Genomic DNA, 23351 nt, shown 5'->3' with positions numbered 1-23351 from the left:
GATTTAGGTGTTAATTAAACTATACGCTGATACTTTATAAGAAGAGTCTCTGAAGAAACATATTAAGTGGTTATATTTAATACTTGGTGCCCACTTGTATATAAATAGTTTCCCCTCTTTTTGAGACAATGTTGACAAAGTCTATTTTACACCCAATTGTAATGATACTGGTGGTATTATCTGAAGCCCAATAGCTGAGTAGATATTCAGCAAGTAGGCAGACGTGTGCCGGGATGGTGCACAAGAGGGTAGTCATTCGTTTGCCAGGTCGGTTCATAAGCAGGGTAGTCACGAATGCAAGGAAGTACAGCAAGTGACGAGAGCTGAGCAAGCAGAATACTCATGCACATGTCTGATCCAAAAAGTGCCTATTATAGGCCCAAACATGATTCAAGATGGTTTCTCCTTGATGCCATTCTGGTCATCTTGGATAAGGGCAAATCTGAGGGCAAGTTTACAAATGCAGAGACCTCTAGTGGTCGGAGGTGCAAATAATAATTCCTTACACCCATAGTTTGTCTGTAAGTGTATGCTGTTGGAAAGCCCACTCCAATCGCTCCTTATCACTAGTAAACTTTGAAGGGCAAGTTTTGCCCTTAAAGACATTGCCGTTTTAAATGTAGCTAGCAAACTCGCCGAATATCGGCAAGTTACAGAAATCTGAGCATAATACATTTACCCCCTGGTCTGAGCAGCATTCAACAAGCAGATGAACACCATTCAAAGTTAGTCTACTAGAGGTGCTGCCATGTACTGTGTGTATACAGCCTTATGGGCAAGAGTTTATAAGTCCCATCTGGCAATCTGGTGGGGAATTTATACTGTTTTGAATTTGGAGTTTAACTGAATATTACATTAACAAAAGGTTTTTGCAAGCTGCAGTACATATGGCTCAAATCTTCTTCTTTTTTTTTTTTTGTTTTTGTTTTATGTTTTCAGGAGCGAAAGTTTGTTGGAGGTTCTGGTCAGATAAGTGAAAAGATAATGGAACGTCTGCAGGATCGAGTGAAATTACAAAGACCAGTCATCAGACTTGATCAGTCAGGTGAAAATGTCATTGTGGAGACCTTAAACCGTGAAACCTATCAGGTACACTAATTAAGTGTGTTCATATTTAAACAAATGACCAATGTTCCCATCAACTTAAAAAAAAACCGCTAAAAACATAATCTAGAATCAGTTTCAGTTTGTAATCCCCTCTATAGGTAACATTTAATGCATTAGTATTTTTAGATAATTAAAATCCTATAAATGTAGTCTCTTGACAAATATGGATAGTCTTAGAAACCACAGTTTTGATGGAATATTGAAGTTTAAGTACAGTAGCCACTGCCCTTTTATGTCCCAGAATCCCAAATAATGTCTCCCAGTACAATAATGAAAGAAACATTTTGAAGCCCTCCTACAATAGATGGCATATTCATTTGATGTAGCATCCCTAGGATGATCAATTACTCTAATAAGTGGGCCAATCTAACTACAATAGATGTAATCAGGTCAGTGGGAGCCACAGCAAAGACCTAGTACATTTCTGGCTGCCTGGGCAAAACCCAAGAGGACTGGCAACATTGAGTCTGGTGGTCAAACACAAGTAAGTGGCCCAGACTTTTTGAGTAAAGGCAATTTTAAATCTTTAATTATAACAATACTAACGTATTTTTACCCACAGACATTTATGGCCATTAAAGAAAGTAAGTCAAAAAAAGAAGTAAATGCTATAATGCAAGGGTGCAAATTAGTTTATTTTTTGCACATAGATAAAATACTGGCTGTTTTTTCATGTAGCGCACAAATACTTGTTAGCTTTATTTTTACACTGAAATTTAAAGTTGATCTAGGACATGCCCTATCCCAACTATAAATCTGTTCCCACATTTTAAATTTACCTCCCTCTCCAGTGCAACATGGTTTTGCCCAGGTGCAAAGTTATTCATTTTTTTATGCTTTGCTCTCCTTGGGCCCTAAAAGTACATGTACTGATATACTTATACAACATACCTTACACATTTTGACAAGTTACGTATCACTCACTATCAAAAAAGGAAAATAATTATTGCCACCACATACAGTTAGACATGCTCACCATATACAGGACATACTTCCATATACAGTTCCATGAACAAAGTAACAGCCCCCCGTATACAGACCATACACACCATACTGGTGTTGCTGCTTAAGAACAGAATGTTGTTTTGCGCTGTTATTGTTTCTAGGGGTAAGGTTGCATTCTCTCCCTCATGAGCAGGACTCTTCTTACCCTTTTCTTTAATTAACATGCAATACAATTTTGATTCTTTTCATCTTACTCTTTTAAAATAAAATGAAACGGATGTATTAAAAAATGTCTTTCAGAAGCAAGTTCATTTGCTCAGGTATGATAGTATCCACAAGCTCTGTTTTATATAAGAGCCAATATAATTCTTTAATAAAAAAAAGAAAGCTAGAAATACCTCTTTTAGAGGATCCCAAAATGATCTTGAATTGTTTCAAATGTTTAAATTGTATGAGTAATTTTTCTACTAATGCACATCATATTAAACCATGTATTTATTTGTATCTATTTCAACAAGAGAAAATACAGAGTTTAATTTCAGTTACCTCTGATTTAATATGCTCTTATAGTGGACAATGATGCCAACACAGTTTGGGGTATACTTACTAAACTGCGGGTTTGAAAAAGTGGAGATGTTGCCTATAGCAACCAATCAGATTCTAGTTATCATTTATTTATTACATTCTACAAAATGACAACTAGAATCTAGTTGCTGTAGGCAACGTTTCCACTTTTTCAAACCCGCAGTTTAGTAAATGTACCCCTTTGTGTAATCTATCAATATAAGGCTCCAGGGGGGGTGTGGTTTGGATGCCATTCTGTGTAGACAGAGATTTTGCAAGCTCTCCCTTCTTAGCTCCAAAATCCACCTACATCTGGAGCTACCTGCCCTAAATGAGACCCTGTCACTCGGTTTAAGTGGGGACAACACACCTGCGGACCCATTGGAGCGTTTTCCAGCACAGTGTTCCTGAGTTGGGCCTCATCTGCATCAGCTCCTATCATGAGATGGTTCAGGTGGCATGAATACATCACAGATGGCCCCGGGGCTCTTCAAGATACTCCCGATTTCCCAGCAGCTCATTCTCCAGCGACCCTTATAGAATCTCCCCAGCCCACTGATCAGCTCTTATCCCCTGGTACCCCTCCCATGGTGGAGACATCTCCGGATGGTCAAAATGAAGGCTGATATGTCTTGCTGTATCTTTTTATCTTTAAATGTGCTGATATTGTGTGCCTTATTTTAATTGAGTGACTCCTTTCCCCCTGCGTGGGGATTCCCTATGTGTTTCCCTTTGTTTGTATTTTCTCTTCCCCTTTCTTTTTTTTCTGTACCCCATATACCTTTGAAAAAGTTGAATAAAAATATTGATGCAAAAAAAAAAAATATAAGGCTCCAGGTTAATTAATGATAAAATATTTTTAGGTATGAAAAATAAGACCAACCCTTTTGATATGAGTGTGTGTGCGCTTTCAGATTTGTGTTAAGTAGTTCACAATCACATGTGTTTGATGTGATATACTGTTTTACAACAAGAGCTAAATGGATAGGTGTGCTGTTTTTACTTAAGGATCTTTTTGATGAGTCTGAATGGGTTTGTGTTAAATAAATGAACTTTGTACTTTCAGAGCAAGTATGTGATCAGTGCTATACCACCAGTACTGTCTACAAAGATCCACTTTAATCCAGACCTGCCACCAATCAGAAACCAGCTAATACATCGTCTTCCAATGGGATCTGTTATCAAGTGCATGATGTATTACAAGGAAGCCTTTTGGAGGAAAATGGGTAAGTGATATACTGTAATCATTACTAATTGATTACATCATTATGTCAGAAGCACCCTAAAGGCTCATACATGAGCAATGAAATTAGGGTTTGAAAGTGTGTTTGATGTCCACTTTCAATATGTAGTAAAAAAAAAAATAATCAGAAAAATTAACCAAGGCTTACTGTCAAGTATTAACTTTCAATTACCTGCAGCATTCATAATCATTCAAATTTTGTAAAGTATACTGTTCTGTTAAAGCACTATGTAGAGTACATGGTATACTATGCTGCTGCACAACTTTGAGACGTGTTGTATAAAATCATCTCAAAGCTTACCTGAAGCAAGATCAAATTAACTCTGCTTTAATGGACTTTGTTTTCTGAATGCCCATGTATGCAATATAGTACAGGAAACTCACTGCAAGGAATTAAGCTACAAATATACTCATGCCTCATTCTTCTGAACATTCTACAGTGTTATGTTTTCACCAAAATCTGTTGTCCCATGCAGCTAGTACATACAGTTAGTATTTAGTCTCATTTCTGGCTCTCTCAAATTTAAACCGTAGTAGGCAGGTATCAATCAAGTTTGGAGCTCTCCCTGAATTATACTGAGTCTTCTTTTACTCCTTTCAATTACTGTAGCTCTCTTTCTATTTAAACTTTCCTGTTTAATGCAGTTATTGCTTACTTGCATTTGTTTGTAACTTCCTATAAGAACACCAGTTCCTACATTCTATATGTAGTTCCATGTAATGTACAACTAGCCCTTCTTGCCTTTATTTATATCTGATCACTACTTAGCAAGTGCTGAAAGGGAATTAGAAAAATGGAACCACGGACGCTGCAGCAGTTCTGTGTGTATACAGCGGTACAGTGCCAACAGTACAATCAAGCATTTCTCATCTATGAAATCACTGTTTACATGGTAATATTTTGTAGGTCATTAAAAGTTGGATGTAGTTTAATTTTCATAAGATACAAATTTTCGGACTGCATATGTACTCATACGTCCTTATATAGTTTTTTTTTGTGTACATTTGACTTGCATCTACTTACACTTGGAGAGACATAATTTTAGAGGTGGGCAAGCATAGGTCGAGTACAGTAAGGGCGCGTCCAGATAACTGTGACTCAATTACACATTGACACATATGCAGATACATCTATCAATAGGTTTAACTCTTGCAAATATATAAGATAATGCTACTGAGAGTCATAATAATCTTCTCAATATTGGCTGATCCTGTATTGACCCCTTCAGCTGCACTTAAATCATTAGCAACGTGGCTATATTATATGTTGCAGCCGTCTATTTGCATTAATAATTGCTTACTTAATTTGGCCTATGGCAGAAAAGAAGATTGACGTTGGCTTTTTAAAAGATAAAGTAACTAATGTTTATATTTTTATTTGTATTTTAATTTCATTTGTAGTTAATTATTTTTAATATTGAAATGTGGCTTTTAATAATAACTGTCAAGACACCTCTCTTGTATGTATGTATGTATGTATGTATGTATGTATGTATGTATATATGTATGACACTTGTGTACAAATAGGATATTGTGACGCTAACATTTACTACTGATACTATAGAGACACATCTCTATGCTACCCAGTAATCAACCAAACCACAACTTTGAAACAGCTATTTTACCCAACCTCTCTTTTGCGTTTCATAGATACCGTCACTAAGAAAGTAAATAAGGCTAGAGAAACTGTGACCAGATGGGCTTATTTCGCCACCCGTGTTTTGGGGACAAGAAGAACGAATGAATGTTCTTTCTGCATAGTTTATCAGGGTTTCTCTCAGCGTCGGTAACCGATTATTACTGACCACTCCTACTGGTGTCACCTTGCCACCAGGCACTCGCCGACAACGATTGCCAAAGGTGCAATAATTGCAGGAGGATTCGGCTGCCACCACTAGTCGCCTTCAATGGTATCTAGAACCACTTTCTTCTGAGTAGCTGGTAAAGCTGCTACAGTTCCTCTTTGCTGTGGACTGGCTAGTACATCCTGACCGCTTACTATGGATCAGGACTGCTGGGTAGTGGGCAGGGCATTAACATAGACACTGGGTTGTATGCAGGAGAGCCGGGGAATGGATTAGAGTGTAAGCTTTTATCAGTTGGTCACAGGATACAGCAGTTAATAGGCCTCAGGCAAAATCTTCAAGCAATGATGTTTAGAGTTTTATTCTGGAAGGCACCAAAATTAATGGAGACAGTATTTTACATGAGTGTTCAGTTAAATTATTCTGAGACATTAATTTTATTGTCCAGATATTAATTTCCATACTGTTTTGAGGCATTAGCCAGGGTCTAATAACAGTGATTCTACTATCTGTTATCTCTGTGGTATGATTGTTTGTTTATGGCCTGTCTGTTTTCCTTTTAAATCACACATAAATTTTACTTGACAGATACAAGTACTGTTATACACATATAGTTGTTAAAACCTGAGGCGGAGCATGTCATGTTCATATAAGACGGCTCTCCCTACACAGATTGGTGCTTCATTGGAGCCAGTGCAGGAAAAGTGACAGTTGGAGACAGTTGAAGAACCTCCTGAGCAGTTTTACCTCAGACACTGCTTTAAAAAAAAACCAAAAAAAACCTCTGCCCTTGACCAGGTTCCGGAGGGATGAGACCTTACATCAGTTTTATCTTACACATATCTGTACAAATAGATATTTGTAGAATATTTACATACTTTTAGTAGTTCCTTCACATAGATAGTCTTACTGTTGAGATTCTTTCTATTGTGAAGATTTTTCCATTATGTATATTAACACAAATTGTGTTGGGGAGTACAACTATTGGGTTCATCCCTGTAGAATTAGGAGATATGTATGTGTGTTTATGTAAACACATAGCTATATATATATATATATATATATATATATATATATATATATATATTTAGCTGCATTTATATTTATACTGGAGCTTCTTCTTTATTGTGAAGGGGAAGTCTGTCCTAAAAGGAACAAACACAGATAGATCCCCCAGCACACTGCTATAGCCAGCAACAGATCTGCTATTTCTACTGTAGATAAAAATGCAAAAGTCTTTGTTGCACACATTTGCAAATGTATGTTGAAGCCACCCACCACTCCACGGTGCTTTTGCTAATAGGGTGGTCCGAACTCTAAACAATGAGAGTCCCATATATTTGGGCCATACATATGTGTTTTTAAATTGAGAGCTAACTTACCAAAGAGGCATCCCAGAAGCCTCCAAATAGCAATCCAATGTCAGCACTCCACCTCAGCTACTGACACCAACATGCCTCTCAGACAAATAAAGAAATGGAAGTTGCTCAAATCAATTTATAGGCTATAGCATGTGCATGAAAGGGTGGGGTTATCCTAAAAGGAACAAGCAAACACATATATATGGCCCAAACATACATTTGCAAATGTGGCTTTATACTGGACACCAGACTGTAGAGGGTGTTTCTACCAATCAACAAGGTGCATTTTCTTCAGGTCTACATCCTACTATGTATGAAACTAATAGGTGAGATGGTCTCCACCTTCTAAATGTTTCCGTACGGTTCCACTCTCGCATAGTTCAGTGGGACCTCTTGTTCAACTAGTTGGGATCCCATCTTTGGCTGGCCTCTCAGATGCTCCAGTTGTCTCCCAGAATGCGCCCTTCCCTTGGTTGGAGGTGGGACACTTGATGGTGGGCAGGTCCTTTGTCCTATTTGTCCTGGATAATAGTCACAGGAATGTTGGAGCCGGATAAAGGAGACTCCCCAAATATTGTTCTGGGTGGAAATGTATGTCCCGGCAAATTCTGCAATATATATTTATCCTGGGTGTAGATAATTGGGAGGCCGATTACCCAAGCAGACGCACCGTTGTTGCGGTTCTTTACCTATATTGGCAGAATAACCACCTGTAATTGAATAAGTCAGTCAGCAGTTTGTCAAATATCTATAGGAACGATCGATCGGAGCACAGAATAAGAGACCACACAAGTGTCTGGTTTCCAAACTGAAACTACTTTACTCCAGAAATAAATCATATAATTATACATAACATTTTTTAGGGGTATAGAAGCGTAACAACCAATTAGAAAACAGTAAAATATGAAAACAACAAGCTAATGATACATTATGCGTATTGTGCAATTTGTAAGTTTTAAACAAATCTTTCTTATGTTTTTATCTTCTCAGGCATTCTGCCACCAGTTTTAATGTTACTTTTCATAGAACATTCAGCTGTCCATCCTTGGCTTGTCCATGTTCTCTGAGAACATCTTATTGTAACATTTTTTCAAGGCTTCAATATTTTTCTTTTCTCATTCTGAGTACAATATCTACTAATTTCTTTTAAAGCTATAACATAATGAATACTTATATGGATATGTCATTTTTATTTTGCAAACTCTCACACAGTGTTGCTAGGGGAGTGGTCTCTACTCACGGAGGTGTTTCAACGGTTGGTCCAGAAGTGGGAACCTTCTGATGTGGCCCTCATGGCATCTCTATGAAAGCGCTAGCTGCCCAGGTTCTGCTCAGGACCAGAGACCCTTTGGCGTGCATGGTGGATGTCATGAACATGACATGACATCAGACACTGCGGAGTTTCAGTGATCCTGATTGCACCCGATTGGCCATGTCGAACCTGTTATGCGGACTTAATGCGCATGACAGTTGGTAAAGGGTGACGACTTCTACATCTCATCTGCAGTGAGAGTTTATGGACTTTGGGCTCTCTTGTTGTTCAACTTATTTGGTATTCCATACTGACAGGGCTGTATTTTGCAAGATACCTTCCTTCCAACCAAAAGTGGTTTGGTTTTCATCTTAATCAAGCGATTGTGTTCCCAGTCTTCTGGAGGTGATTGCCTCTTCAGATAAAGGATCCTTAACGTCATTGGATGTGGTCCATGCTCTAAGAATGTTTGTGGACAGGATGTCCACTATGTGGAGGTCGGATTCCCTTTTCTTGTATGATCCTCACAACAGTGACTGGCTGCCTACAAAACAAACTGCTGCTAGGTGGATAATGTTCCCCATCAGGCAGGCTTATATCAGTTCTGATCAGCCTGTACTTTATCGTGTTGCCATGTATTTCCTCAGTTCTATGGAGAACCTCTTGGCCTGCACACAACGATGCATTGGCAGATTAACTCTGCCTTGCGCCAATCAGGTTCTCTGTCCACACTTTACCTGTTTTTACCGTTTTCATGTTTTTGTGTCTCATGACGCAAGTTTTGGCCACAAAGTTTTGCAGGACAGATTGACAGAGCTTTCCCTCCCTCAAAGGGCTACTTTAGAATGTACCCATAGTAGCAGTGTCCCCCCGATTGGATGAAAGAAAAGAGGATTTTTGTACTTACGCTAAATCCTTTTCTCTGATTCCATCTGGGGGACACTGCATTCCCGCCCTTCACTCTTCTGTTGCTTTTGTTGGTTGCATGCTATTCTGTTTCCCTTCTTTGGGGCTTTTTAATTACACTGAGGAGCTTCAAGGGTTGCAGAGGGGAGGAGCTTTTGTCAACAGTTACATTAACAGTTTAACTATTTAAGTGCCAACTCCATGTGCCCTCATACAACCCCATGGTAGCAGTGTCCCCCAGATGGAATCCGAGAAAGGGGTATAACGTAAGTACAAAAATCCTCTTTTCTTCGACCATGGCATATGGCTCCATCTCTAATACAAAAATACAATACACTATTAAAAATAAGTACATTTTGCAATGAAATACAGCACCACACTGTGCCATTACTTGAAATATATTTCTACGACAAGCTATTTCTATGTGATCCAGCTACAGAAACTTTTAAAGCCCCTCAACAATTTCCATATGCAAATACAAATCTTCCTTGCTAGAGTTTTACAACTCTCCCCAACCCTATGTTTTCAGTGAAGGTAGATGTGGTTCTGATCCCTTACTATTTGTTTATGGTTTTCTGCTTGCCCTGTGTTTAGCCTGTGGATATTATTATTATTATTATTATTATTATTATTATTATTATTATTATTATTATTATATTTATTTTGTTTCTAGTCCAGGTTTCCTGTCAACCCTGTGGTGCCGAGTCCTTAACAAATATGACCATATTTGTTGATTCAATTCCTAGAGAAGGCTTATTACATTTGGCGTTTGCATCACTCTTATTCTTTCAAGATTCCTATTAAAGGGCATCTGCCATACTGCAATTTCTTATTTATTCATTTTAGCCATCTAAAACCTTATGTCAACTAACTACCAAAAATGTTTCTGTTAGTGGAAAGTGTATTATTCTAAGCAGAACAGACACATCTGCTTTATAAGTCATACAGGCATATGTTTCATTTGTTAATATATACTCTCCTATATTGCTACATCTATTAAGGTTTCTGTGGATGTATGATGATTGAAGAAGCTGAAACACCAATTGGATTCACTTTGGATGACACTAAACCTGATGGGTCTGCACCTTGCATCATAGGGTAATGCATAATAATAATAAAATAAATTAAATAATGAATATACAAATTCTCACCTTTTCACATTTTATTAAAGTAAGCCTATATATACACACGTGCCTAAAATCCTACATCCTCTGTCTCACATTTGCACCTCCTTTTGTCAACCTTGTAGTTGTTGTTGTTCTGTTTTATGTGTGATTTTGTATTTTTTTTTTATGATGTATAACACTTTGGATTTTTGTGGCACTTTATAAAAATGATGATGTGTCAGTGGGGAAGAACACTCTGCAGTGTATAAGGCAGTTTGGTTGCATTTGAGGCAATGTGATGGAAGGTTAAGCATTATGGTGGTTTTTGTAGCTATATTGTGGCATTAGGCAACTATATTTTAACATTTACGAAGCATATAATGGCATTGACAGTCTGTATGGTTTTCCATGGTGACTTACTGTCACTGTACACCCATCTGAAAGGATAGTAATTTAATTGTTAATTTCCATAATGCTTGTTAATAGAATTCTGCTGCGCTAGTATTAAATCGCACAAATCCTGGCTTTAGTAGATTAATAGAGCTACAGAAATAATGGTATGCAAATTGCTCGATCAATATATAGATAGGAACATGTGCTTGAAAAGGATACATTAAATCCATTTGCATAATAAAACTTTTGTGTTTTTTGCCATTCTAAACAATGAAAGTAACCATAGTGGGTCACATATATAAATGTATTTTAAAATTGAGAGCAAAACCTACCAAGTTATACCCCAAAATATCTAGCAGGAATTGGAAGGACCTGCTCTCAGTTGAAAAATCTTCTATATTTGACTCATGTATGTACTATTATTTGTAACGGTAGCAAGATTCTATTGGGGAACACCTTGAAAGTGGCAAATGGCCAAAGATTTCTGCATTTATTAATACTTTATAAACACTTTTGATTAGTTGTTGTCGCTGGTAGCACCTAATTACTGAGAGATTCTGTTTGTTTCCATTTAGATTAATATGGCTGTTCTAAATGTGACTCTCTTTGTAATATAGGAGCCATAGAAAATTATTACCTTAATTATTGGTCTTCAGAATATACTCTAAATCCGTTCTCTAGATCTCTGTGAATTGTTGCCTATATGTGTCTGGTTATTTGCACTGTTTTGTGTTTATTTTGTAGTTTTGTTGTTACTGTACTCTGTGTCCCATACATTCGATTTTTTTTTTGGACTATTTTATTTTCATGAATTTATGCCTGTAAAACTGCTGCTTTAGGTTTCATGCAGTGGTAAATATTTTGTTGAATGCATTCTGTTTTTCCTATAGATTCATTTTGTCCAGGAAAGCATCTTTAATGGCAAATTTGAGCAAGGAAGAAAGGTATTTTGGTCTTATTATATATCCTTAGACTTATCTCTATATGTCAATAATTTAGTCCTATCTGTAGCTCTAGTCCTATTCAGGGCCTTATAAATAAGGGTCTAAGACTAGTATATCCCCTATTATGGAATCTTTGAGCATAGACAGATAGTTGGTCCTCGCAAGTCTTTATATTTGAACAGTTTCTCTTCACACTGTAAACATAGTGGAATGGGATGTTTGTATTCCACTTGTGCAAATGTCCACCTTTTACAGCTTGTTTAACTGTGTCTACCTATTTAATGTAAGGTACATCCTCATTATACGAGATCAGTTCCAAGTAGGGGACAGCGGCACGCTCCTTGAAACACACTTTGCAGACTTATGGGCACATAAGCTCAAGTAAGCAATGTGGGTCCATAATTGCAGTTTATAAATGAGCCCTACATTGTTGCTTTTTTCAACATACCGAATAATTTGAGTGGAAGAATCAATGAGGAGATGAACAACTCTGTTTATCTCTGTTAGCTAATGTTTTATGCAATAGAAATGTGAAACAACTTACTTTAGACCACACAATAATCACTAAAAGCTCAACTAGTATATACATTTCAGGAAGGCAATGCCGTTTGCTTGTAATTTAATCTGGAAAACTACATTAATTAGACATTTCTCTTTAATGAATAAGAATGGTATATTTATAACCTTTCTTGTAAAGTCTGTATATAGGTTTTTTATGAATTGCTGCTGCAAGTGGCCTCTTTTATTTTTAATAACATTTTTGTATGTTTGTGTCATTTTATCATATTTATTTTAATATATTCTTTGATATAATATTTTACCAATGTGTGGATTTGGTAATGTTTAGTTGTTATTGAAGAAGTATTTTTTTATGGCAGCAAGGCATTTATTTTTCACTTCTCATACTGAATAATTTGTGAAACGCTCTGGACTTGATTCATTAAGGAAAAAAAAAAGAATAAGTTTTCTGCTGCACAAAACCACATCACGATGCAAGGGGTGCAAATTAGTTTATTTTACACATAAGATAAAATACTAGCTGTTTTTTCATGTAGCACACAAACACTTGCTAGCTTTATTTTTACCCTGAAATGTAAAGTTGATCTACCCAAACAAAAAAATCTACCATCATATTTTAAATTTATCTCCCCCTCCAATGCAACAAGGTGCAAAGTTACACATTTTTTTTGCTTTACTTTCCTTAATGAATCAGGGCCTCTATGTGCTGTACAGTTGTACAGCTATTTACATGCAAGTATACATCATTTCTTAAATTATTTCATACTAAGTGTTAATGTTTGATTTCCATTCCCACAACATTAAATGTTTTAAATATACATTGAAGTAGGTTATGTGCAAATAAATTTAATTGATGTTATATACTGTCCAATGTTTACTCTCCAGAAAAAGAGCAATATGCGAATACTATGCCAAAGTCATGGGAAGTGAAAAAGCATTACATGTAAGTAATTGGGTAATATTTAGCAACTTTAAATTACAGTTTAGTAAAGTGTCAGTTATCAAAGCAAAAAACAAAACCGCTATATCAACACTTTTGTAATCAGATCATAGCAAGTCTACCATTTGTGCTCTGTATATGGCCATTGCTAGCTTATATTATTGTAGCATTAAAATGCTTAGTCATGATTATTATTATTATTTATTTATTTATTTATTTATAAGGCGCCACAGATTCCGTAGCGCCAGATACAGAAGCAAGTAACAAATAGATGAGGTAATACATGACAGTAGCTCAGATGAGTGTGAGTAGTGCTATGGGGACTCACACAGAGTGCAGCAAAAGACGTGACAGGACGTACGAAGGACAGGAGTCAGACAAGGAACTATAGGTAGAGAGAACCCTGTCTGATTAAAAAGTGACTCATCAATAAACCAGCTTGCACTAGTCAAGTAATATTTTTTTACTGTCTGTGAACGTTGGCTCAGATTGTTCTTTATACATTAAGTAGAAGAACGTATTTCCTTTAAAACCAGATTGTACAGAATTACCAGTTACCCTCCTTAATGAATCAAGCCCCCTGTGTGTAACATTATAACCATTCTGATCCATCTGTCATTCCATAGGTATTAATTAAATGGCAACATAATAACGTAGGTGATTATTGCTCATTTTAGAGTGGCTTAGTGGTAAGCACTTCTGCCTCACAGCACTGGGGTCATGAGTTCAATTCCCGACCATGGCCTTATCTGTGAGGAGTTTATATGTTCTCCCCGTGTTTGCGTGAGTTTCCTTTGGGTGCTCTCACACTCCAAAAACATACTAGTAGGTTAATTGGGACTGATGTGAGTGAATTCTTTGTAAATAACTCACGCAATTAGTTGCGCTATATAAATAAATAGATGATGATTTTAAATGTTTTTTTCTTGTGTTTTTCCTTATTGGTGAAACACACGATGTTAAACAACTTGTGTTAAAGAGAACTAAATCCTAAAATAAATGTTACCTCTGCCCAACCTCTCATTCTTTAAGTGTTATTTAAATCAAAAACTGTATCCTTGCCATATAATTTGCAATTTCTTTACCACAATTGAAACTGATCCCTTGCTAATTTCTTTATTGTCCTTCTTCTGTATTGTAAATGTTTACCTGTAAATATTGTATTATTCTGCCAATATTGAGAAAAGAAAGTCCAAAATACTTTAGTTGCTTTTATTTTAACACTTATGAATCGTTGTTTAATAGCCGGTGCATTATGAAGAGAAGGACTGGTGTAAAGAACAGTACTCTGGTGGCTGTTACACAGCATATTTTCCTCCAGGAATTATGACTCAATTTGGAAGGTATGTATATACAGAGAGACTGATAATGTAAACAATCTACAGTGAACATACATTCAACATTTTGTAACGTGTCATCTGATAAACGATAATCTCACTCTGCAGTGAATGATATGTGTGGGTTTCAATTTCCACCCAGTCTTCCTAACAGAGTTACTGAAATAAAAAATTAGTCTGTGATACTGTTATTACTGAATGTATATTATACATATGTTATCTTTATTATCTTTACATATGTTAAGATATTTTAATGTGCCTGTGCGCATACCATCTGTCTGTGTAGACAGACCCACTCATCATTTTAAAATATCCATCTGGGCATTGCCATCTGTTAATAGACTTACATAAAGTATAGCACCTGTTGTCTTATATGTCTTATTTTCACCACCTTCTTTGCTAGTTACACAACACAACTAAAGTTATTTTATCTTTCAACAAGCATACAGGAACAATTTGCCTGCTTGGATTCAGTACGTTTCTTTGGGTGCTTTGATTTGATAAAGCTAATCATAATGGAAGTGTATATTTCATCTTATAATTATATATGCAAGCCCTGGCAAAGAATCTTGCCCACACTCCAGTGATTGACGGTCCAAATGCAATCACCTCCAATAGCAAAGGGATATTAATATGACACGATAGGCTGGGCGAGAAATGGTAGTCCATAGCTGTCTGGTCAGTAAGGAGCTATTGCTTCTATAAGCAGTTTTAAATCTATGCTGGTCAGACAAAGTCGTATATTGTCTAATAAAGAGAAACACTAAAAAAACACTTCACAATCACAAAGCATAATTGCACAGCATTTGGAACAAATGTTACTGATTTTAAGCTTTAATAGAACAGTGTACATGTTTTGATTGAATATCTGGATGAGTGCAGATCAAGCATGCACAACAAAGCATATTTTAAATAATTGCCCTAATTCAATTTCAGATGTCTTCACTGTCCATGTAATTTGTTCTTATTGAAATATAACAGTGTGGTCTTCCATTGTCTGACATTGATGTGAATGTCAGTCTTCATGAGAATTCTCTGTAGGGTACATCAAAAAAGGCTTCCATTTATTTATTTTTTTGCAAATAATGCATGCAGCCCAACAAAAAAGAGCACTGCTGACCTATTGCGTGCCTATGCTATTCACTTTTATCTTTGATGGGCCCAATGTTTAATGTACAAAAATCCTGGGTAGATTAGTATTAAAGGGACACTAAACCTAAATGTTATTATTTCATATAAGCTAATAACACTCACAAATAAGCATAGAAAATAATTAATATAGTCACAATATTAAACATTACAATACCAATTTCTTATTTCTTTCTCCAGTTGTTATTAGAGATGTTCAGGCTCGGTTCCCCGAGAACCGAACACAGCCGAACTTAGCAGATCCGAGTACCGAGCACTTTCACACACCCTCGGAATTGAAAACAAGGCAAAACATCATTGTTGCGTCATCTGATCTTGGTTCTCGGATCTTGCGAGTTTTGGATTCTATAAGTACCGCACTTCACGGCGAAGGAGTAGCACAGTTCTTGGCAGTCTCTAGTACAGTTGGGCAGCATCATAGGTAGAAAATAAAGAGGAGGGATAGCAGTGTTCAAAGTTTCCAGTGACTTTCAATATAGCTCCATTGCTAATTGTCATTGCTGAAATAGAAATAATAGGGCTGGCAGGCTTTTCTTAATCTGCAGTCACATTGTACTGTGTTATCAAATTGGATTCACAGCAGTACACAGAAGACCAGGAGCACCAAGCACCTACTGGCACCAGTCATGATGATAATAATCCCTCTACGTCATCTCCTAAAGGCTATGTTAAAGTGCATAGTGTTTTAAGTCAGACAAACAAAAATGTAAAAAAAACTACCTTTTAACTTGGTCAAGAAAAAAAGACCTGTAATCCAGGTAAAGTTATATGCAGAAAAAAATAAAATTGCCAACATGCCATTTTACACAGGCAGTGGCAAGGAAAGAATGAGGCCTTAGCCTTTCTCTGAGTGCTAGTTCAGCAACTGCCACTGAGGCATCTTCTTGTAAAGTCAGTCATGACCAAGCAAGACCTTGTCATTTGGACTCCAAAAGTGGTGTACAAATACTTTAACATGCAATAGCCGAGCTGGAAGAAAACAGTAAGTCATTAGAGGAAAATGTATGTTCAGATTCAGAAATGACACAAATCCCTGAGGAGAGTCGATCCACGATTGCTATGTGCAATACTGACCATTCTGATGGTGTACCCATAAAGAAGGCTCCTTCAGCATTTCTGCAGATGTGTGCATGAACTGCCCAAGTGTAGCCGGTGATACACAAATTGAGGATGCCACTTTGGAGCGCTTGTCGCCATGTATTAGCTGTAGAATTACCACAGTTATCCAAGGAATGGGTGGAGCGATCAAATGAACAATAACTGATTTCATGATCCAAGGACAATTCTACCTTGCACCACTTTTCTTTTCTGCCACTGTATGGCAATGTTTACTAGATGTGCTATGAACTGCCGTGTGTTTGTGTCATTGCTCTGTCGCTTAGCATCAAACTTGGTCGCTGCAGTCTTTGTTTAAAAGTGTATGAAAATTAATATTGAGGTGAGGTGGTCAAAATTGATTGCAAATGACTTGAAATTAGTGTTATTCAGGTTAATAAAAATGTAGGGAGAAAAAAAGCAAAAATATGTGATTTTAGCAAAAAAATAGGGATTTTAGAAAAAGATTGGGATCTAAAACCACAACCAGAACAAGGGGGTCTGTGGACATCTCTAGTTGCTATAGGTATCATAGAGGTTGACAACAAAACAGAAGACCTTCTAGCCTTATTTAGCCCAGTGGCTACCTATTTAAAGTCCCACATTGCAAAACCACTGCAGTAATTATTCACAAGGACAGAACAATGAATCCATAGACCGGTACATAGATTTGAAATTGCTTTCTTTATGTCACCTGGCTTCATTGACATTTTTGCAGTTCAGCTATACATTATGATTGGGGAGAATGATTAGGACTTGTAAGTGAATTTATATTTGTTGCTATATTGTGCCAAGAAAACGGTAACATCTTGATTCAACTCTCCTGAGTTGCGGTTAATGTCACATCTGGAAGAGCCAAAAATGTCAAAATAAGTTTTTATTCTTACAGTGTGATTCGGCAGCCTGTAGGAAAACTTTACTTTGCTGGTACAGAGACAGCTACAGTATGGAGTGGATATATGGAAGGTGCTATAGAAGCTGGAGAAAGAGCAGCCAGAGAGGTAAAGAGAACAACTTGTTATGTGTATTGTATGGATATTGGAATATGTATATTTTTAATTTTTTTGTGTACTGTCAGTAGCATACATATAGGCTTGCTATTGTAAAAACGAATAGACCCTAAAATAGTGCTGGACTCCTGGCAAGGTGCTAAAGGCACCAGCCTAGGACTCTAGTTGCAGAAGCTCACTGCGTGACAAATGGAGGCAACAGACATGTAGGTCAGGATTCAAACCCACTCCTTGATTTACAGGCTGTGAAGTTAGTGCTCAATAAGCAGTGTGCCACCACCAGCGGTGGGGTGTACTTCCCTCTGTAGCCTTCATGTAATGTGTGTGCTACTTGGAGTTTCCAGGTACTATGAGTGGCTCTCTGATTTAAATTATATATTAGAATAAAGTGCATAGCACAGAATTAATTTGGGAATTTCAAGTAGCGTAAATGTTTCTTGGAGATTCTAGGGGAAGTGCAGGATGTTTGTTTAGTGGACTGTGCTCTGTAGTTAATGGGATTGGGAGTACCACCCCTAGAGTTGGATTGACAGTGAGTGTTCGCATCAAAGGATTTATAATGCATCTTAATTTGTTGTGTGTGTGTGTGAGGAGGGGGTGGGATGGTGCGGGTTTGCAGGTACACCTAAAATTATTTATATGTAAATTATTTATCTTAAATTATACCTTTTGCCACAAAGAGATGAATTTTAATAAATGTGCTCAATGCTGCTATAGTTTGCACTCTGTAGTTGTGTCTAGTACACTGAAAACATTGTTACATTGCTAATTATATTGGCACACTACTTTATTTCACTTTAATATTTTATTCTATTATGTAATTACAGATAATGTGTAAGATGGGACTAATCTCGGAGGATCAGATATGGGTACCTGAGCCTGAATCTACGGTATGTTTAATGACTTTAAAGAATCTGTCATATTGTTTATGATATAAAATTGACAAACAAAATTACAAAGTAATCAAATAAAATCAGGACAATGAAGTGTATTTGGAAAATGCATTATATAGGACTTTTTATGGCACTTGTACGTAAAAGGTGTTCCAAGATTACATTTCCCATATGTAATATAGGCAGAGTTGTTTACTTTCATGTCCCTTCTCTGCAGATATTTTCATCTGTGTCCTCCTGCTTGAAGGAAATTAAAATTCCATAATCCCTACATAGCAAATGAAACTAGTAAATACACGATTACTATTACATAATTAATTATTACATTAAGTTCTGTCTACTGAACTACATTTTTTGCATGTCTATGCTGGTTTTATTTCATGTTCATGTGTTGAACACTAATATAGCACAGTGTGTACAACCCAGTTTTGAACATTTAGTAAAATATGTTGCGTGGGAAGTTAAGGTGGAAGGAAGCAATAAATAGAACAGTATTAAGATAACGAATTACAGAAGAAGTCATTCACTAAGTCATTATAACATTATGAATAAAATATGGAACTGCACTGATCAGTACTTTTCCATGGCTGTACATACCATTCATACTTGTACAAAACCTGTACAATTTAGAAAACATAGGCCTATGTGTGACTGTAATTTTAATTGTGCTAGTTCTCACTAGACCATCCACAACTTATATGAAGCTGGAATTTGTCTTCAACATCCATAATGAATTAAGTTTTACGTTTTTCTGGCCTGGAAGAACGATGTCTGGTTAAAACAATGAGCATACTGTTCCATTAAAGCTACAGATATTATACAAGATTGTACACATTGTGAAACCAACATTCTCAAAATCTTGTCTTGGTATTCAGTAAATGAACAATGAACTAATTTGTTTCCATCTAGGATGTTCCAGCTCTTCCGATCACAACCACTTTTTTGGAGAGAAATCTGCCCTCTACTCAAGGCTTATTGAGATTCTTTGGCTACACTGCTTTCTTTACAACAGCTGCTGTTGGAATTCTTGCCTTCAAAAAGGGTTGTTTAACTTTTAAATGCAAATATTTTAGTAATTAGAACCCATAACTTATCAGGTAGAAAATGTGTAGTGTCAATTCTGATTGAGGTACACTAAGAAATCTGTTAATGTTTTCATTCTTAAACTCCTCGATAATTTTGTTCAACTTCGGTCAGTAGTATATTTGCCCACTTCTGTGTCAGAAGCACTAATAATTGTAATTCTAAAATATGGCTAGGACATTCTGTATCCTAAATCTTACTGTTCTGTTTCCCTTTTTAGCAACTGAATTTAAAATACTGGCAAAAATATTGGCCATTAGTTAAATAACATTTTAATCCAGAGATTCCACCCAAACCTGATCCCTGGAAAATCCACATTCATTAATGCGGGACATTTGTTCACACACTTTCAGATGTCACATGACATGGATGATGAGGCAATGGTGGTATCTTTTGATGCTGCCATGACCTTTGTGTCTGTTGAATAGATATATTTGTGTGCGTTCGGCATAGGTCCCATATTAATGCAATGAACAAAAATATTATGTCCAGCTCTTGATGCTAGAGTAGACATTAAAGGTTAAATATCCAGTCCTTTTCTCTTGGGCAGAGGCACTCAACAAGGTTGCCCAATATCCCCTGCGTTATTTTCCTTTGCTGGAGAACTTCTCACTTGTTTAATTAGATTATATATAAGCATACGAGGGCTTTCAACAGGCAACAGTAAAGACAAAATCATGCTTTATGCCAATGATATCTTACTTTTAATGGTGGACCAGATGTCTTCTTGAATAACCTGTTACAAGTTAATGACTTCAGGCAGTTTTCGGGTATTATAATAAACTGGTCTAAATCAAATATATTTCCAACTTGACACGATCTATCAATGATGCAAAGATTTCAACATCCGTAAAATGGACCAAACAGTTTAAATACCTAGGAAGCTGGATTACAAATAACAAGTCAAACTCTGTCTCATTTAACATTGACCCAGTTGTCAAATACCTCAAATCAAAAATTCATACAGATAGGTGAAAAACAAAAATCCCCCTCACTATGTCAAGTAGAGTCAACTTCATTAAGATGATCATTTCGCCTACATTTCTATATGCTTTACAACACTTCACAATATATATTTTGAAAAAATATTTCAGAAGATCAATAAAATATCTCCTCTTTAGTTGCAGGGGAAAGAAGATCAGGGATTAAAATCAGTATTTTGTGTAGAGCTAAAGCACTTCATAAATTGAAACCACATTATTTAGCTGCACAAATTACATATATGAAATAATGGGCCAGTGTCTCACACTTTGAGCAGACTGAATCAACACATACCCATTTACTGACTTTAATAGTCGGTAAAATGCCAAGGCCTACTGCCCTGATTGTTAAACAAACAATAGAAGTTTGAAACAGAGCACTTAAACTCTTGGGCTGAACAGGTTCACCATTATTGAACAGTAGATGTCTTTTTAAATTGGCTGAATTAAGGAAGGACAAAAATTGGTTAAGTTTTGGAGATATCTCAATTCATTTATATGATAACTAAAAATTGTTTGAACAGTTAAAAGCAGAATTTGAGTTACCAAATTGCCTATTCTATAAATACCTACGACTTAAATGAGCCAATGACTCACAACGGCTGAAATTTGACCTCGACCCATTAACAGATGAGAACTGGGACTTTATGTTGGCGGGCACTGTTAGTGCCATATCCTCTGAAGGATGTACAAATGAATTTGCTGAAACTTTACAGAGTATATATTATATCCCTCAGATACTTAAAATGGGGGAAAGAAATAGATCTGATTGTCCCAAATATAATGATAAGGGTTAATTTTGTCATTTGCTCTGGACATGTTCTAAAGTTCATAAATTCTGGTTGTCAGTAGTGGAACCGTATACACAGCACAGTAGTAGAGATTACACTGAAAAAAACATTAATAGATATGTAGTCCAATATGTATTCAACTTATTGATCCTTGCCAAGATTATCATATCAAGGACATGGATAGCAAAGAAAATCTGTCTTTTCGTAAATGGATGACATTGGTTAATGACACTGAGGACCATGAACAGTTGGTAGACATGAGTAGAAATTCAACCCAGGAATGTTATACAATTTGGATAGGTTGCAGGAAGTTTTGATACACTTGGTAGTCATATAAGAGAATATATGAATGAGGATCTCTCAGGGCACCTGGACCATGACCAATAATAATTATCTGTCTTCGTATTTTAAATGACTTATTGTTGATAGTTGTATTTCACATACATTTTTCTAACCAGTTTCAATATATCACTATAACTGAAAAGTAATATCATTTTGCAAAATTTGTAACACTTTAAATTCCTTATAGTTTTAGTTACTTTTAACAAAATATAAACACAATGTAATTGTTAATCTTAATTTTATAACCTATTATTGTACCTCAGAAAGTTCTATTTTGGGAGGTATTTGTTTGTGTAAAATGTTTTAAAAAATCTTAGTCCACAATAAATGCTTTTTTTTTTTAAAATCAAGTTGTTTTTTTTATTAATGAGGCCACCTACTTCATCTGGGTTAATTATAAAAAGTTGACAGTCATAATGTCGACATGTAAATTGTGGACAGGGTTGTAACGTTGACATTCAAAATGGCAAGAAATGTAAAAACAAAAAGAACTGCATACCACACCCCCAAACAACTTAACCAACCCTAGTGCTGCCAGCATGGGCTGATACTAGCAAAATCGGGGGTACAAAAGTATCTGGTCCCTCTGATTTTATTATTACAAGCACTAGGATTTGCCAGCCTAGCACTTACAAAACCACAAGTGCCACATTACCTTCTTTCACCCTCTTTATTGCTCTTCTAGATCCAAGGTCTTCATCTGTAATGAAATCAAGGATTCTTAGCTTTGCAAAATAAAAAACCCTTATTCATGGTGCAATACTAGCTCCTAAGAGGACTTGAGTACAAGTCATGGGAAATCCCCATGTGTTATATATATATATATATATATATATATATAACTGAACCACTGTAAGATCTCATTTGCTCTGGGAGCTCTAAGGAGCTAGTCAGGGTTTTTATTTTTCCAAGCCAAGGATCCCTGGATTTATTACAGATAAGGAGCCAATAGGTGAGCAATAAAGAAGGTAAATGAGGGTAATGTATGTTTGTGGTGGGGGTGGAGTATTTCAATTTAAATAAAACAGACACAAGTGTAAAAATTATTTTAATTTTTCCTTGGTGCACTATAGGTCCCAGCAGGCCCTGGGTGCCAGGACATGTTGGCACTTGTGGTTCCCCAAGTGCCAGCATGCCCAGGCAGCCATGGGTATGCTGGTGCTTGCACCAGCTTGCCCAAACACTTAATAGCAGCTTAGACATGTAGTGCACCAGGGACAAAATGGATTTTATCATTGAAATTATCATTATTACCTCACACCCACCACCCCAGGGGCTCAAGAAAATCTAGGGGGGGGATCCAACTTTTTATTTCTTTTGTGGACCCGATCTCCAGCCCCTTCTGGCCAGGGGGTGGATTGGCATTATGACTGTGGATTGCCACCAGCCCAGGTTGGCAAAGCCTATTGCTGGTAATAGCAAAATTGGGTGGACTCCACACTTTTTAACCACTGGATTTCGCTGGTACCAGCCTAGTCTTTTTTTATATTTCTTGCCCTTGTTCCTTTTTTTTTTTTTCCATGTATTACTGTTTTAACTTGTTGATGTTTGTTTATGTCGACATTTGAATGTCTGCTTAAAGTTAG

General features: G+C 36.5%; 1 protein-coding gene across 1 annotated transcript in view; it reads left to right on the top strand.

Annotated features, from left to right (window-relative positions):
• Positions 1-22047, top strand: part of LOC142139094 (amine oxidase [flavin-containing] B-like) — a 57577-nt gene extending 35530 nt beyond the window's left edge. Inside the window, exons 7-15 of the mRNA XM_075196387.1 lie at positions 940-1089; positions 3683-3842; positions 10185-10281; positions 11573-11626; positions 13031-13088; positions 14331-14428; positions 17556-17667; positions 18504-18566; positions 19479-22047. Of these exons, the coding sequence (XP_075052488.1) occupies positions 940-1089; positions 3683-3842; positions 10185-10281; positions 11573-11626; positions 13031-13088; positions 14331-14428; positions 17556-17667; positions 18504-18566; positions 19479-19649 (963 nt within the window). The 3' untranslated portion in view covers positions 19650-22047. The remainder of the gene's footprint in view (positions 1-939; positions 1090-3682; positions 3843-10184; positions 10282-11572; positions 11627-13030; positions 13089-14330; positions 14429-17555; positions 17668-18503; positions 18567-19478) is intronic.
• The last annotated feature ends 1304 nt before the right edge of the window (positions 22048-23351 follow it).

Source organism: Mixophyes fleayi, chromosome 2 (genome assembly GCF_038048845.1).
Source record: "Mixophyes fleayi isolate aMixFle1 chromosome 2, aMixFle1.hap1, whole genome shotgun sequence".
NCBI lineage: Eukaryota > Metazoa > Chordata > Amphibia > Anura > Limnodynastidae > Mixophyes > Mixophyes fleayi.
Note: the sequence above shows the minus strand (reverse complement) of the source record. Positions and strands in the feature narration are given on the sequence as shown.